Raw genomic sequence first — 15,788 nt, 5'->3', positions numbered from 1 at the left:
ACTTATTTTGGATACTTATTTTTTACGTTTCTATTCCTATTATATTAGTTTAAACTCAGATTATTTTCAAGGTACACAACAGATCTGAACCTGGTGCTTACAGGAACAGAAGAAAAAATCTGACTTGTCATTATGCAAGGGGAAAAAATGCCTATTCAAAACCTAACTTAATGTAACACACCAAATCCAACAATAACTGAATCCCAGACTCCAGACACAACTGCATCTACACAGTGCAATTATACTTGACTTTTTTATCACAACACCTTTCCAAAGGTTCTTTCCTCCCAAACAAAACAACTAGTATAATTCTTTTACTTTACTCCATACCTCCTAGCAAGCCTTTCCTACCAATTCAGGTAAGGCGGCCTCATATATGCCAGACCTGGAAGTACTTCCAGTGCCATCATATCACAAACCAAGAAGCACTTCTGGGTCAAGGTGAACCTCAGTGAAGAGCAGAGAGTCATCTACCACCAGATCCTTCTGGCAGCACCCAGAAACCCCAACAGATTTGTCCTTATGAAATGTAAGTCCCATCCAGTCCTGCAGGTGTCCAAACAAGGGGCCATACCAGAGGAGCACTGCCACCTATCATACTGGGGAATAAACTGCTCTTAGCAAGCAGAGTCTCCCATTCCACTCTTATTTCTTTTCCTTGATTGGTAAAGGGAACAGGAACTATCCTGGCCAGGGTGCACCTCCATCCAAGCTGACCTTTCATAATGACCTCCCAGCCATGAATGTACTCACACTACAAATTTGTTCTGGGCCTGAGCATGTTTGTCTATGTGTAACTCCCACCAAAGTCTAGTTAATTTCACTAATGTGATTGTTCAGTGCCGGGTCAATCATACTATGCCCTGGCTCTCTTGAAGAAGTGGGCCCGGGCAAGGTTCAGTAGGATTCAGGAACAGTGTGACTGCTAAAGGTGCACGAGCACAGAATACAGACAACATGTCAATGATGCAACAAGTCAGTTAACAAACATTTCTCATTTCATCTGTGACTGACTGACTGACCATTTGAGTTAAAAACAGGTTTTTATTATCACCTTACAGATCAAAGCAAATTGTATTTGGCAAGAAAAACTGCAAATTCCTCCCTTAACATTATTTGTCTACTGTATGTAAAACATCTTCTAGTGATTGCAGAATGATTAACAACAAAATGCTATGCTGCACACTAAATATATATGCAAGAGTGTAGAGCATTATCCTGTCCTACATGACTCCAAAAACCCATAAAAAAAGGCATGTCTGGGCCCAGAACATTAAAGCACAGTGTGAGTGTAATCCAGCAAGGGAGTAGGGAGGGGGGATAATCACGCTCAGGCATGGTACAGAACAAAAATGCCTATTGTTAGAACCCCCTAAAAAACCTAACTCCGGCACAATTAGGACACTAGTCTATCCATTATATCTTTCCCAAGAAGTATCAATGTTAATAAAAAAATTACTTTGAATGTTCTAATCATTTAATTGTATTAGTGATAATTGTGATTAATAAATTAGTAAACATGTAATTTAACCAGAAGGATCTACAGAACTTTTGATAATACACAATTAAATTAAAGAAAATACATCTGTTTGAAAAAAAAAAACTGCTCTCATTCCACTGTAGAAATATATCTCATAAGGTTGCTCTGAAAAGATCTGGTAACAAGAAAATTATGCAAAACAAAATGATTAACCACCATGAAAAAAATATTTTTCCTCAGAATTAAATGTTTTTCAAACAACTTAAATCTAGAAATCTCTGTTTACCTGTATTGTTACTTACTTCCTTTGTATCACTACTAGCTGAAGGCATCCAAACTAACTTGTATAGGACAATATCAGGACCTGCATTTTGCCATCTGACTCTAAAACTGCTAGTGGTTTCTTCACTGATTTTCAGGTTCTGTGGAGTGGGAACTTGTACTGCATAGGACAAAAAAAAAATCAAAGGAACATAAGTTAGAAAAAAAACAGCAACAATGTCTGCTCAACCACCAAAGTACAGTCAACCCTCGTTTATCGCGGTTATTCCGTTCCAGACTCTGCCTCGATACATGAATTTCGGCAAAGTAGGATTCTTTATTTATAAATCGAATATTTTCACAATTAGAGCATAGAAATGTTAGCATTTTCTAACATTATTAGAGCCCTCTAGACATGAAATAACATCCTTTAGTCAAATGTTTAAACTGTGCTCCATGACAAGACAGAGATGACAGTTCAGTTTCACAATTAAAAGAATGCAAACATATCTTCCTCTTCAAAGTGTGCATCAGGAGCAGAGAATGTCAGAGAGAGAGAGAGAGCAAGAAAGAGAAAAGCAAACAATCAAAAATCAATAGGGCTTTTTGGACTTTTAAGTATGCGAAGCACCGCCGGAGAAAAGAGCTACAAGGAAGGCAGCAATGTGAAGGTATTCTTTCAGCATTTTTTACAGGAGCGTCTGTATCCTCTAGGCAAACAGCCTCTGTGTAAACAGCCCCTCTGCTCACACACCCTCCGTCAGGAGCAGAGAATGTCAGAGAGAGTGAGAAAGGCAGAGATAAGCAAACAATCAAAAATCAATATGTGCTATTTGGGCTTTCAAGTATGCGAAGCGCCACACGGGAAGCATATCGTATATCATTGAGGAGTTTTATTTAATATGTAATACGTGCTCTGATTGGGTAGCTTCTCAGCCATCTTACAATAGCGTCCCTTGTATGTAATCAACTGAGAAAACATGTACCATAAATTAAAAGACCCATTGTCCGCAGAAATCCGCGAACCAGCAAAGAATCCGTGATATATATTTAGATATGCTTACATTTAAAATCCGCGATAGAGTGAAGCCGCGAAAGTCGAAACGCGATATAGCGAGGGATCACTGCTAAAACATCTGTTTTATGTTTTTGTAGATGAGCACTGTTGCTAATGCTAGTCCTTACAATTAGTGCCATGATTTGTGAGACAGATGTCTGCAGTACTAAAGCTGTCTGAGAAGTATCAAGTTTGCATGTAATTGTATTAAATAATGTCAATTCAGGTTCAAAATAATTACTGAGGTGGAAATTACTGGTCATGATTATTTTTATTATATGAAAGGTCTTGTCACTAGTAATAAGCAAAATGATTCACACAAAATTAAATTCACAGTGAAACTTAAGAAAAAAAAAACATCTGTAAAACAAATGGCATTTCACCACAAGTGAAATTCATGGCATTAGTACATATATTGTATTTTCATCTCATCTGCAATCTTCTTCTTATTGTTCAAAAGCATGGTAAAATTTATTCAGGTGTACAGTGTGGAAAGGAGGAGGGATTGCAGCTACAGTACACTTATCTGCACCCAATTCAGAGTTGCTTCCCTGCTGCTAAACTTCATTGGCTTGGGTATGTGACCGCTGGCGACTCTACGCAATGATCCTGGCTTGGATCTCCTTATGGAGTTGAGAAAGCTAAGCACAGATACCGAGGCGGAACCGGTGGCATGAATGCACAGGCAGAAAGTGTTCAATACAGTATGAGACCACATTGAATCATTAAAAAGTCACCATGGAAAATAGGGATGCAAGTGAAAGGGCAGCAGAAGGAGACAGGGCATGCAATTCAAATTTTAGGGGCAATTTTAACAAAACTATATGTTTTTTTTCTCATTACTACTAGTAGCTAGCTCTGTGGAAGTCACTTTTGACATTGGACAGTTATAATGACACTGAAGACTCACCATTCCTCATTATTCTTACAAACGATTTGGACAGGAATTTTTAAATGTTTTGGTTAGGAATATAAAACATCAAGCCGATGCAGACAATACCAAATTAGGTGGATTGGTAGATAATCTTGAATCCAAAGAGTCATTACATAGGGACTTGGACAGAATACAGGCTTGGGCAGATTTGTGGCAGATGAAATTTAATGTACGTAAATGTGAAGTATTACACATAGGAAATAAAAATGCTAGGTTTGAGTACACAGTAGAAGGTCTGAACACCAAATACATCTTATGAGAAGAACTTAGGAGTTGTAGTGGACTCATCACTGTCAACTGCCAGACAGTGTTCAGAAGTCATTAAGAAGGCCAACAGAATGGTAGGTTATATAGAATGATGTGTAGAGTACAAATCCAAAGAGGTTATGGTCAAGCTTTACTACACAGGTCTGACGTTATCTGGAGTAGTGTGTCAGTTTTGGACTCCAGACTACAAAAAGTACATAGCAGTACTAGAAAAAGTCAAGAGAAGAGTGACTAGGCTGATTTCAGGGCTACAGGGGATGAGTTATGAGAAAAGTTTACAAGAGCTGAGCCTTTTAAGTTTAAGCAAAAAGAGATTAAGAGGAGACATGATTGAAGTGTTCAGAATTATAAAGGGAATTAATACAGTGTATTAAGACTTACTTTAAAAGGGTTAGATCTGTTCTAATGTTCTGTTGCAATTTACAGCTATTATTCCTACATATCCGTCTAAAATTGACACTGCTATGCTTTTCTGTATTGCAACTGACTTCATTGTGTTACATCAACATTACTTAGAATGGTTTAAATATTTATATTGATGCCTCTTGAAGCTCTTTCTAGTGTTTGTCAATATTTCTTTCTTGCTAGTACTTGCACTGTAATTCGGGTTACATTCTAAGAAAGTATTGTACTCGTGCTTAATCTGTGTATTGTCAGAGACGGCTGGGGAGGCGACCTGGCCGGGACGCCCAGGAGGACTGGAGGAGGGCTTGCACCTTCCCCAGACCATGCAGGGGCGACCACCCTGGTTGCTTTGGGGACCACAGCTAGGGAGCGTGGAAGCTCAACCCTGTAGGGGCCCGTGGTCGCCACGCTGCCTTCGGTGCCCTGGACCTCAGCACTTCGCCACACCCGTAAGTGCTGGGGGAAGAGGAACGGGGACACCCAGAGTGCTTCAGGGTGCACAGTCGGCACTTCCGCCACAGAGGGGAGTGTCAGGGGAGGAGTGTCGGGAAGCACCTGGAGTTCGTCCGGGTGTGGATATAAGGGGCCGCCTCCCTCCATTCGATGACTGGAGTCGGGTGGAAGAAGGACGAAGTCTTGAAGGAGAGGAGAGGAGTGGAGGCGGACCAGAGAGAAAGGCATTGGACTGTGAGGCCTGGACTTAAAGGGGTGATTGGTGCTGCGCCACTGGGTTTGTGCACTTTATTGTATATATAATTGTAAATAAATGTGTGTGTGGTGATCAACAGAATGTCTACCTGTCTGTGTCTGGGCTGTACCCCACAGTATGCTGCCAACAGAGCAATGTAAAAATATGAGCAATTGATTAGTTGATTAATTGCTGACAGGTATAAATACAATCCAAAAAGTATTTAATTAATATTTAACTTACATGTAGTAAATGCTCCAGTAAGTGGTTCTGATTGTCCTTCGTCATAGATTGAGAAGATAGCAACTGTGTACTCAGTGAGGGAAGATAAGTTTTTCAGGAACTCTGTTGTCACTTGGCCAACTTCAACCTGAAGAGAAAATGCAAATTGCACAAAACCTATGTGTACATATAATTTTAACACTTAAAAAGGACACTTAGATATAATAATCTTCTTACAGAGAAGCAGTATTAAAATCTCCACAGGACTTACCGATTACATCTCCAGATCAGTGATACAAAATGCAAAAAAATATGTACTGTATCTAAGGAAATGTGATATTCTTATATCAAGATTTTTGCGGTATAATTTGATTTTCAAGTGCCAACTAAAAACATCTCTATGACCTAATTCAATATTAGCACATCTTGTCTTATTTTGGGATATTTTTAATCAGATGCATGGGACATGTTTGTAAAACGTTATATTCCCAGAAACTTTAAATAGCTTAAACTACCAGTCTGTTTTTCCAATTTTTCTTCAAATTTAATCTGCTGAAATGCAATGAATGACCTAAAATCATGAAAAAGTAAGAAGTAAACTGCCAGTGGTTTCAATTTAAAGTTTAGTTCAGCAAAAACTGAAAAAATAGAACATTTCAGAATATTACAAATGGGCCTTCTTCAGGGAACAACTAATAGGTTACAGCCTGCAGATGTTCTGCTGCAATTAAAGTAAATTAGCATTGCAAGTTGAAGCAAACAATTTGTACAGGTTTCCCAAATTCTGTTGATTACTTAACACTAGGGCTGGGCAATTTGGCCTAAAATCAAAATCTCGATTAATTGAACATTTTAACTCGATTACGATTGATGAACGATTATTTTATTTATTTTTTTGCCCTCATAGTTCACTGACAAGTTTTGTACAGTAAATATGCTCACATATTACAAGTGATAGATTTTTGAATGAAGAGTGCATTACTTGATTTTAAAATAATTGAAGGAAACACACTCTACTACTACTATCTGTGATTATTTATTGAACGTCAATGTTGAACAACTGAAATTAAAGCACACATTGCCTAAAATGAACAGTCACTTTGTTCTTATAAAAAAAGTAAAAATAAATAACTTGCACTTTTGGAAACAAAATAAATTATTTTCAATGTTTTTCTTATTAAAAGTAGAAAATAAGCAGTATCTCTTCTAAATAAAATAACTGTTATATATCCTGTAAATAATATTTTAAACAGTGCATTTCTTGCATCTTCTATAAACAAATATTTTAATGTGCAATGTATCAATGTAAACAACAGATTGTTGTAATGAAAATAGAACTCTCTAAATACTGTTGCATGAGGTGATCTTAGCATGTAAAGCATGTAAACCTTTTCAGGTTTTTAGGCAGGACCTGAGGCATGTAACAATGTTTTCGCCCGAACTGAAAACCCGCTCTGATGGGGAGCTAGTAGCTGGTATGCAGATACTTTTTTGCCACCTTACTTAGATTTGGAAAGTGTACATGATGCTTCCTCCACCAGTCCAGTGGATTTGCCTCACTATCCAGCATGGGGGACACCAAATAGCTGCTCATCTCTGCACCATGGTCTGTCGTAATGGCTGAAAGTTTTTCTTCCGCGAGGTCCCATTCAGAAAGCATATCTTTCAGACCTTGCGCAATCATATCTGCCGTGTGATTGGCTGGAAAATATGCCGTCTCAAGGCATCTCCGGTGCAGCTTCCAATCGTCGTCAATGTAGTGCAAAGTAAGGCTCAAGAATGGGTCCATCGTCCTACTTGACCAGAGATCAGATGTGGCTGCAAAGTGTTGAACATTTTTCAGTTCAGCAGCTACATTTTTACAACATGTCTTGTACATGTCTGGCAGCGCAGTTTTAGAAAAATGTGATCGTGATGGCACAGTGCATCTTCTGTCGAGAGTTTTAACGAGGTGTTTAAACCCGCTTCGCTCCACTGTAGCCAAGGGAGTCATATCCTTTGCGATGTAATAACAAATAGCGTCAGTTATTTCCTTCTATCTTCTTGAACTCTTCTCATACTGTGTGGCATTTGTGAACGCTTGTGTTATCGACATCTGCTTTGCGGAGGCACTTGTTGCTGGGCGCTTGTGTTATACTACATTTTTCTTTATGTCACTATATCTGGACAATATTGTTATGAGTTTTATTCACATGTACATGTTACATTTGGCACACAGGGGCGCAGCAGTTAGAATTGCTAGCCAAGCATTGGATTAGATAGCCAAAGACAACTGGAGGCTTGTATAGTCAGCTTAAACATGGGATAGGTTATTTCTGTGCTCTGTCAGCACAAATCTTTTTCCTTATTCGGGGAATGAGAATCGGCATGTAAGCACTATGATATTTCTGTATTTTGTGGAGGAGGAATTCAGCCCTTGTTTGGAGACAGAGAAGACCAGCAAATGAAGCAAGACATTATAAAAGGCTTGGACAGCAGCCAGACCCTTCGAGGCTGTGTCGACAAAGTTCGAAAAACCTCCCAGCGTGGTGACGAGAAAATGGCTGACTGTGTTGATCCAGATTTCCCACCTGGATTAAGTCTGTCCATGCGCCTCCCCGTCTGTAACCGGCGTTAACCGTCAGTAAATGTAAGCTAAAAGATATTTTTTCTCATGTGATTCTTGTACCGCCGTAATCACGATGGGAGGGATATCGCCGTTTCTGGTATATTATGATATTGTTTATTTAATATGCCACAATTTCAAAAGAACACATTCCCAAGAGAGCTAATGCCTCTTCAGGAAACAGCTTGTCAGTCACTTTTTGTTTTTTTTGAGCCATGCACTGTTCATCTTCAGTAACGTGATTGTGCTTCAAGTGTTGAAACAAATTGGTGGTGTTACCTTTGGGCGTCAAAACTGTTTTTCTACACTGTCTACATCTGACTTCATTTTGTTCGATGTCATCCTTACTGAAGCCAAAATGTGTTCAAATGACGGAGACTGCGTTTTTCTTTTGTACAAGCTGCTCTTGTTGCTCAGTTGTGTTAGTGTTTAAGATCTCCATGCTCGACATGTCGGCTGAATAACGTAACGTAACGGAGCGGGGTCTCGTGACTCCACACACGGTAGTGTTTTTAAAGGGAAAGTAATCGAAATAATCGACCTGGAAAAATTTGATCGATTATAGGTTCTGAATGTCGATTTCGATTACTTTTCGATTAATCGCCCAGCCCTACTTAACACTACAATTACCAGAGCCTACGAGAAAACTCGTAAATCCAGCCCACCTTAAATCTGTTTGCACTTCTCTGCAAGCGTCTTTTGTCCTGTTAATGTGCCAATTAAGACAAGCAGCCAGCAGCCGGTTATTCCATCCCTCACCGTTGCATAACATTCACTAAGTTTTCCCAGCTCATGCCTTGTTTGATTATCTGGGAGTGAGTGAACTGCTGGAGTTTTAGAGTGGAAATAATAGATCATTATTTGGAACACATGTATTTCATGTGTGTTCCGTTTCTACAGTAATCTGTGTAAACACATTGCTAAAACAGAAACTTTTTTTATATTTTAGTAATAAATGTTACAAGATGTAGGCATAAACTATAGAATGTGTGAAGCCTGATTTCCAAAGATCAAATAAACACTTTCAAAAAAGGTTCAAGAACAATACAACAGTTTCTGTGGTGTAGCGGTAAGATTTGCTGTCCCAGAGTGCAGCAGGCATGCTGTGCCTCAGAGACCCGAGTTTGATTCCCTGCTGGGGAGAAAGTGTTATTTTTTTTTCCTTTTAACCTCAAATGGACGTAAAATGTAAAAATTGGTATGCACTGTCAGTTAATGAGATCGTTATATTTTCATGTGGGATGCTCCTTTAAAAATATTTTTTAACAATTGAGACTGCAATTAACATGAACAAGTGTTCTTATAACTGTTATTTTTAAGATCCATAACTCACAGACAGACAGAGCACTGTGTAATTGAGAGACAGACAGACAGACAGACAGACAGGCGGAGAAGTCACTAGATATATAAATAAACAGGGAAGGCACTGTATAAAAAACAGCTAAGGGGATAGATATATAGATAGATAGGAAGGAAAGGCACTATATGATAGGCAGACAGGGAAGCTGCTATATAATAATAAAATTACTGTTATTACTATATAGATAGACAGGGAGTTCACTGTATAAAAGACAGACAGAGAAAGCACTACTAAATGAAAAATGGTACAGCCTTTTTATTAATCAACAGATACTTTAGGAAGGCAATCAGATACTGAGAGTGCATGAAGATGTGAAAATCAGTAGGCAGACAGATAGATGCGGAAGGCACTGTATAACAGATACAAAGCTGTCAGGAAAAAACAGGGTATACAGTAAATAATATACAGGCAGAGAAGCCACTAGATAGGTAGATAAATAGACAAACAGGAAAGGCATTAAATAAGACAGATAGATAGGAAAGGCACTATATACTAGTCAGAAAACAAAACCAAAAATTAATACTACTGTATTATTACTACAAAGACAAATAGGGAATTCACTGTATAATAGACAGACAGCGAAGGCACTATATAAGAAAACAGACAGAGAACGCACTAGACAGATAGATCTCAGCATTAGCAATATATTAGTTTTATTATATATATATATATATATATATATATATATATATATATATATATATATATATATATATACACACACACACACACAGTTAAAATCAGTGAAGGATGTAGGAAATGGAAAGATGAATTTTAATTTGCCATCAAGAGACAGTCATAATAATATGAAAAATGGGGTGAGATTTAATTTAATTAATCAAATAATTGCATGGCCCCTACTTTATTTACCTTACCTTTCTCTGTTGTAGGAGGCGCTAGACTTATATTAAGATAACTCAAGTACTCTTGTTTCCAAAAATGTAATAATACAATTTATTGATAAACAAAGATTATATATATATATATATATATTATATATTATTATTATATTATATTATATATTATATTATATATATATATATATATTCACGCTTGGGTCACAGATTTGCACAGAGACACAGGTGGTTGTAGAAAACAGGAATTTTATTCAAACACTGCAAACAAACATTTGTTTCTTTTTTTCAAAAGCTTAAACGTGCTCCATGACAAGTCAGAAATGACTGTTCTGCTAGGAGCAGAGAATGTCAGAGAGAGAGAGAGATAAAAGCAAAACAATCAATTTCAAAACTAACAGGCGCTGCACAAGGCTTTTAAGTTAGCGGAGTATCGCGTGAGGCTTGTATTACGCGCGTTATAGCACAAGTGAGAAGGTAAGGAGCAATGTGAGGGTAGTCTGTGTTTCAGGGGTATTCCCAGTGGCGTCTGTGTCCTCTTGGGGTGCGATCACCCCTCCAGCTTACACCCTCCCCCTCAGCTTTATTCACATTCTCGTGAATCAATCGACCCTCTGTACCATGTTCAGGTTCATGTAGTCGTGATAATACATTTGCGTTGACGTGTTCAGAACCTGGTTGATGTTTCACTGTGAAGCTGTAAGGTTGTAAGCACAGAAACCATCTCATAAGGCGAGAGTTTGTATCTTTCTGTCGGTATAACCATCGAAGTGGCGCATGATCAGTTACCAAAGTGAAGTTTCATCCCCACAAGTAATAGAGAAGTGCTTCCACAGCCCACCTAATTGCCAAGCATTCTTTCTCAACTGTAGAATAATTACGTTCCCTAGGAAGTAATTTCCTACTCAAATATGTGATTGGATGTTGTTCTCCATTAAAAATCTGTGACAGGACTGCGCCTACACCAAATGCACTTGCGTCTGTTTGCAAGACAAAATCCTTTGTGAAATCCGGGTTCCTTAGAACCGGATAAGAAGACAGTGCTTTTTTTAAATCACTGAACGCTTTAACGCTGAAAAGTTAGAGGTGCCCCGTGAAGACCAAACAGGAGTCTTGTAAATTCATAGAGTCCGTCTGGAGTCACGAATGCTGTTTTCTCACAACTGCTAGTCTCTAAAGGCACCTGCCAATAGCCTTTCGTGAGATCTAGCATGGAGATGTAGCTCGCCTGACCCAATTTTTCCAACAGTTCATCGACACAGGGTATCGGATAAGCATCGAATTTGGAGATCTTATTCAAGCATCTGAAATCGATACAGAACCGAACCGAACCCTCTTGCTTTGGGACTAATATGACTGGGCTGCACCAGTCACTTTTACTTTCATGAATTACACCCAATGTCAGCATCTTTTTTACCTCCTCGTGTGCAATATTTCGTCGCGCTTCCGGAATCCGGAACGGCTTCATCTGTACGCGAACACCAGGTTCAGTAGTAATTTTATGTTTTGTGATGTTAGTTTTGCCTGGTAAGTCTGAAAAGACATCAGTGTTCCGTTCTATCAAAGATAACAGTTCTGTCTTTTGCGTGTCAGTAAGATCATTACCAATGGTAACATCGGTCTGAGAAACAGCAGCCAAGGAAGTTTTAACCTCTTGTCGGTCGTGCCATTCCTTCAAGAGGTTAATGTGTAAAATCTGGAATGGTTTGCGCTGGCCTGGTATTCTAACCTTGTAATTTACCGGACTCATACGCTGCTCAATAATGTCGCGGCCCTGCCATTTAGCTAAGAATTTGTGTGGATCAGACGGAACCAATACCAAAACATGATCACCAGGTTTGAATTCACGGAGCTTACTGCGCCTATCGTAAAGACGCTTCTGAGTTTCCTGTTCTCGTTGTTGATGCTCCACAGCAATAGAGGAAAGCATAGAAATTCTGCCGATTTGCAAAGCTTGGTCCTTGAGCTGCTCTCTCGTTTCCTATCCATTCCTCTCGTACAACATCCAGGACGCTTTGCGGCCGCCTGCCGAATAACAACTCGAAGGGACTCAAGCCAGTGGACGCCTGTGGTGATTTTCGCACCGCGTACAAAATAAAAGGCAGAACAGTGTCCCAGTTTGTGGGATCATTATGAGCAACTCGCCTGATCATCTGTTTCAAAGTGTTGTTAAATCTCTCGGTCAAACCATTCGTTTCAGGATGGTAAACAGTAGTACTCAATTTCTTAATAGCAAAGCTGTCACACAGCTGTTTCATCACGCGAGAAGTGAAAGGTGTGCCTTGATCAGTTAAGATTTCTCTGGAGATACCAATACGAGTATAAATATCACACAGAGCACTAAAACATAAGTAACATGATAATTATATTTGAATACTAACCCTCACCTATTCTGTTTCTTTTCTCGATACCCAAATGTGGCAATTGGTGCCACGGCCCACCTGCAAAGTTGTTTGCCTGCCATCCCTGATGGAGGATCACAGGAATCATGGGAAAGAGGGGTCCTTTCATCGGAGCAACGTTTCAGCCGTGGCATGGCCAAATGGGGAGGCAGCTAGATGGATGAGGTCTCCAGGACTCTAAAAATATCCAAACCTAATTATGTCATATCATCTACTGTTAAACCGTACTTCTAAAATTTTTATTATGCTGTATTAAGGAATTGTTCTGTTGTGTATTGTATTGCATTGACCCCCTACTTTTGACACCCACTGCACGCCCAACCTACCTGGAAAGGGGTCTCTCTTTGAACTGCCTTTCCCGAGGTTTCTTCCATTTTCCTACAAGGTTTTTATTGGGAGTTTTTCCTTGTCTTCTCAGAGAGTCAAGGCTGGGGGGCTGTCTAAAGGCAGGGCCTGTTAAAGCCCATTGCGGCACTTCCTGTGTGATTTTGGGCTATACAAAAATAAACTGTATTGTATTGTATTTTATTGTACAGAGCTTTGGCTACAGCCGAGGAATTGGCCTTTTTCAGGGCAATCACTTCTGGATATTGTGTTGCACAGTCAACCAACACCAGCAAATATTGGTACCCATTCTTAGTCTTAGGTAAAGGACTCACAATATCTAATCCCACACGCTGAAACGGAACTTCCAAAATGGGCATAGGACAAAGGGGAGCCCGAGGAGGCTTATAAGCAGAGACGATCTGGCAGTCTGGACATGAAGTACAAAACCGTTCAACATCTTTTCCCATATTCAGCCAATAAAATCGTTTTGATAACCGTTCTCTGGTTTTGTCAGCACCGAGGTGCCCTCCCAAGATGTGCCAGATGCAAAACAGTTTCCCTATGTGCTTCAGGAACCACCAGTTGTTCAATAAATTCCCCCTCCAAATGATCTGAGATCACTTTGAAAAGGCAACCATCCTTTTCTATAAAGTGCGGGGTCTTCACAGCTCCGGAATCACACTCTTTGTAATAAGAAGCATTAGCAGAGCGAGCCTGTTTAAATGCATATTCTAATGAGCTATCAGAATGCTGTAAACGCACAAAATCTGATTGTTTGTTAATGCTCGGTTTGTGTTCGGAGGGGTTTGCAATCTGGGAAGATGTAGAAGGACCAGTCCATTCTGGAAAATTGTCAGGGGTGACCTCCATCTCACTAGAGAGATCGGGTTCAATATCTAAGTTGGGTTTTAGATTTTCCCCGGCCGCTACCAGTTCGTCTTGGTTTTCTTCTTCTCCCCTCCAACCAAGTTCAATATTGGACTCGATTACTGGTCCCTGACACTTATTAATTAGTCTAGGAAAAAGGGCATTTCTCCATCCCATGAGTAATGGCCATGGGCAGGAATCTGAGACTGCAGTCCAAACTTTAAAATGACGACCCCTGTAAGTTAAAGGAAGAAGTAATGTTTGATAATCTTTAACATCACCATGTACACATCATATTTTTACAGTCTCACATTCTCTAAGGGATCTTTCATCAAGACAGTCTCGTCTCACAATACAAAGGTCTAACAATGCTGAGATTGCATGAAGAATACGTAATATTTGAGCAACAAACCTCGGCCAGTCCAACTTCCATTGACTGAGCTGGAGACAAGCGACATTCTCTTGCCAAATGGCCGAGCTGATCACACCGGAAACTTTTACGGTCAGCGCTGCTTCCGAAATATCCTCTGCGACGTCCACGGTTTCCTCCACCCGCTGTTGTCGTTTCCTCAGAAATAGGAATCTCTTCTACGACTGGATTCCCCGGGGTCTTACCTGACCCCATTCGATTTTCAGGTCCTGCAGCTTTTCGATGTTGTTGCCGTCGATCGAAGCGAGGAGAATGTCCTGGACGTTCGTTCATAGGTTGCGAAGCAGCACCAAATCCACTGCTCTTTCTCCAAGCGGACTGTAAACCCTCCAATCGTTTGGACATAATCGTTAATGATTTAATATCTTGACGCAGAAATTCATCTCTAAGAACTGCAGGTATCCCGGTCAGTAATATATTCATGACGACTTTTTCCATCACGTCTCCTTCAAACCAGCAGTGCACTTTATGTATCAAATCTTGAATTTATGCATGGATTGGGTCATCCATGTTTAGTTTCCAGTCTTTAAGTGCATAACTTTTAGCCATTTGAAATAAGTCTTCGGCGGTATCCATCTGTGCTACCACTCCTGGTACCACTTGTCACGCTTGGGTCACAGATTTGCACAGAGACACAGGTGGTTGTAGAAAACAGGAATTTTATTCAAACACTGCAAACAAACATTTGTTTCTTTTTTTCAAAAGCTTAAACGTGGTCCATGACAAGTCAAAAATGACTATTCCGCTAGGAGCAGAGAATGTCAGAGAGAGAGGCTTTGCACAAGGCTTTTAAGTTAGCAGAGTATCGCGTGAGACATGTATTACGCACATTATAGCGCAAGTGAGAAGGTAAGGAGCAATGTGAGGATAGTCTGTGTTTCAGGGGTATTCCCAGTGGCGTCTGTGTTCTCTTGGGGTGCGATCATCCCTCCAGCTTACAATATATATGTTGACATATAAAGCAGGACACATACAGTCTAGACAGATGAATATATAACATGGAATACGCTGGCTGCTTACTTTGATAATTAGAGCCAACTAGGGAGTTCCCCCCCTGCTCGCTTTGCTCACTAACCCCCCTGCATGTGCTACGCTCCAGCAACTTCACGTCTCTGTTACTCGCATATGTGGATTTCACTTTCACCAAACAACAAAACTTTTAATTCTCGCGGATAGGTCTCTTCATTGGGAAGAAACACTACTTTTTTTTCCCTGATGACAACATGAATTAAACATTCTACAAGTCTCCGACTTAAAGTTTAAATCCGAACAATATATTCGATCTCTTTTCATTGTTCTGTTATTTCACCGATTGATAATTTTCATTTGTTTGCGCTAATGCAATCTTTGCTATCCTTTATTGAGACTTCCACATTTTCGTATATCCATTATCTCTAACCCGCTCTGCATGTGTACCGCGCCAACATTTTTAGAATCTTTTAACTCTCGCGGATACGCCTCTTCATTGGGAAGAAACACTACTTTTTTTCCCTGATGACAACATGAATTAGATGATCTACAAGTCTCCGACATAAAGTTTAAATCCGAACAATATATTCAATCTCTTTTTGCTGTTCCATTATTTCACCGAGTAATAATTTCTGTTTGTTTGCGCTAATGCGATCTTTA

The 15,788-nt window shown here is 39.7% G+C and overlaps 1 protein-coding gene across 3 annotated transcripts in view; it reads right to left on the bottom strand.

Moving 5' to 3' along the window:
* The window catches only part of col14a1a (collagen, type XIV, alpha 1a), a 501,463-nt gene that overhangs the window by 267,280 nt on the left and 218,395 nt on the right, over positions 1–15,788 (bottom strand). For all 3 annotated transcript variants that reach the window (XM_039736768.1, XM_039736767.1, XM_039736766.1), the window contains exons 12-13: positions 5,336–5,462; positions 1,783–1,922 (exon numbers count right to left, since the gene is read on the bottom strand). In XM_039736768.1, the coding sequence (XP_039592702.1) occupies positions 1,783–1,922; positions 5,336–5,462 (267 nt within the window). The remainder of the gene's footprint in view (positions 1–1,782; positions 1,923–5,335; positions 5,463–15,788) is intronic.

Source organism: Polypterus senegalus, chromosome 15 (assembly GCF_016835505.1).
Source record: "Polypterus senegalus isolate Bchr_013 chromosome 15, ASM1683550v1, whole genome shotgun sequence".
NCBI lineage: Eukaryota > Metazoa > Chordata > Cladistia > Polypteriformes > Polypteridae > Polypterus > Polypterus senegalus.
This window is presented reverse-complemented; position numbering and strand designations above follow the sequence as displayed.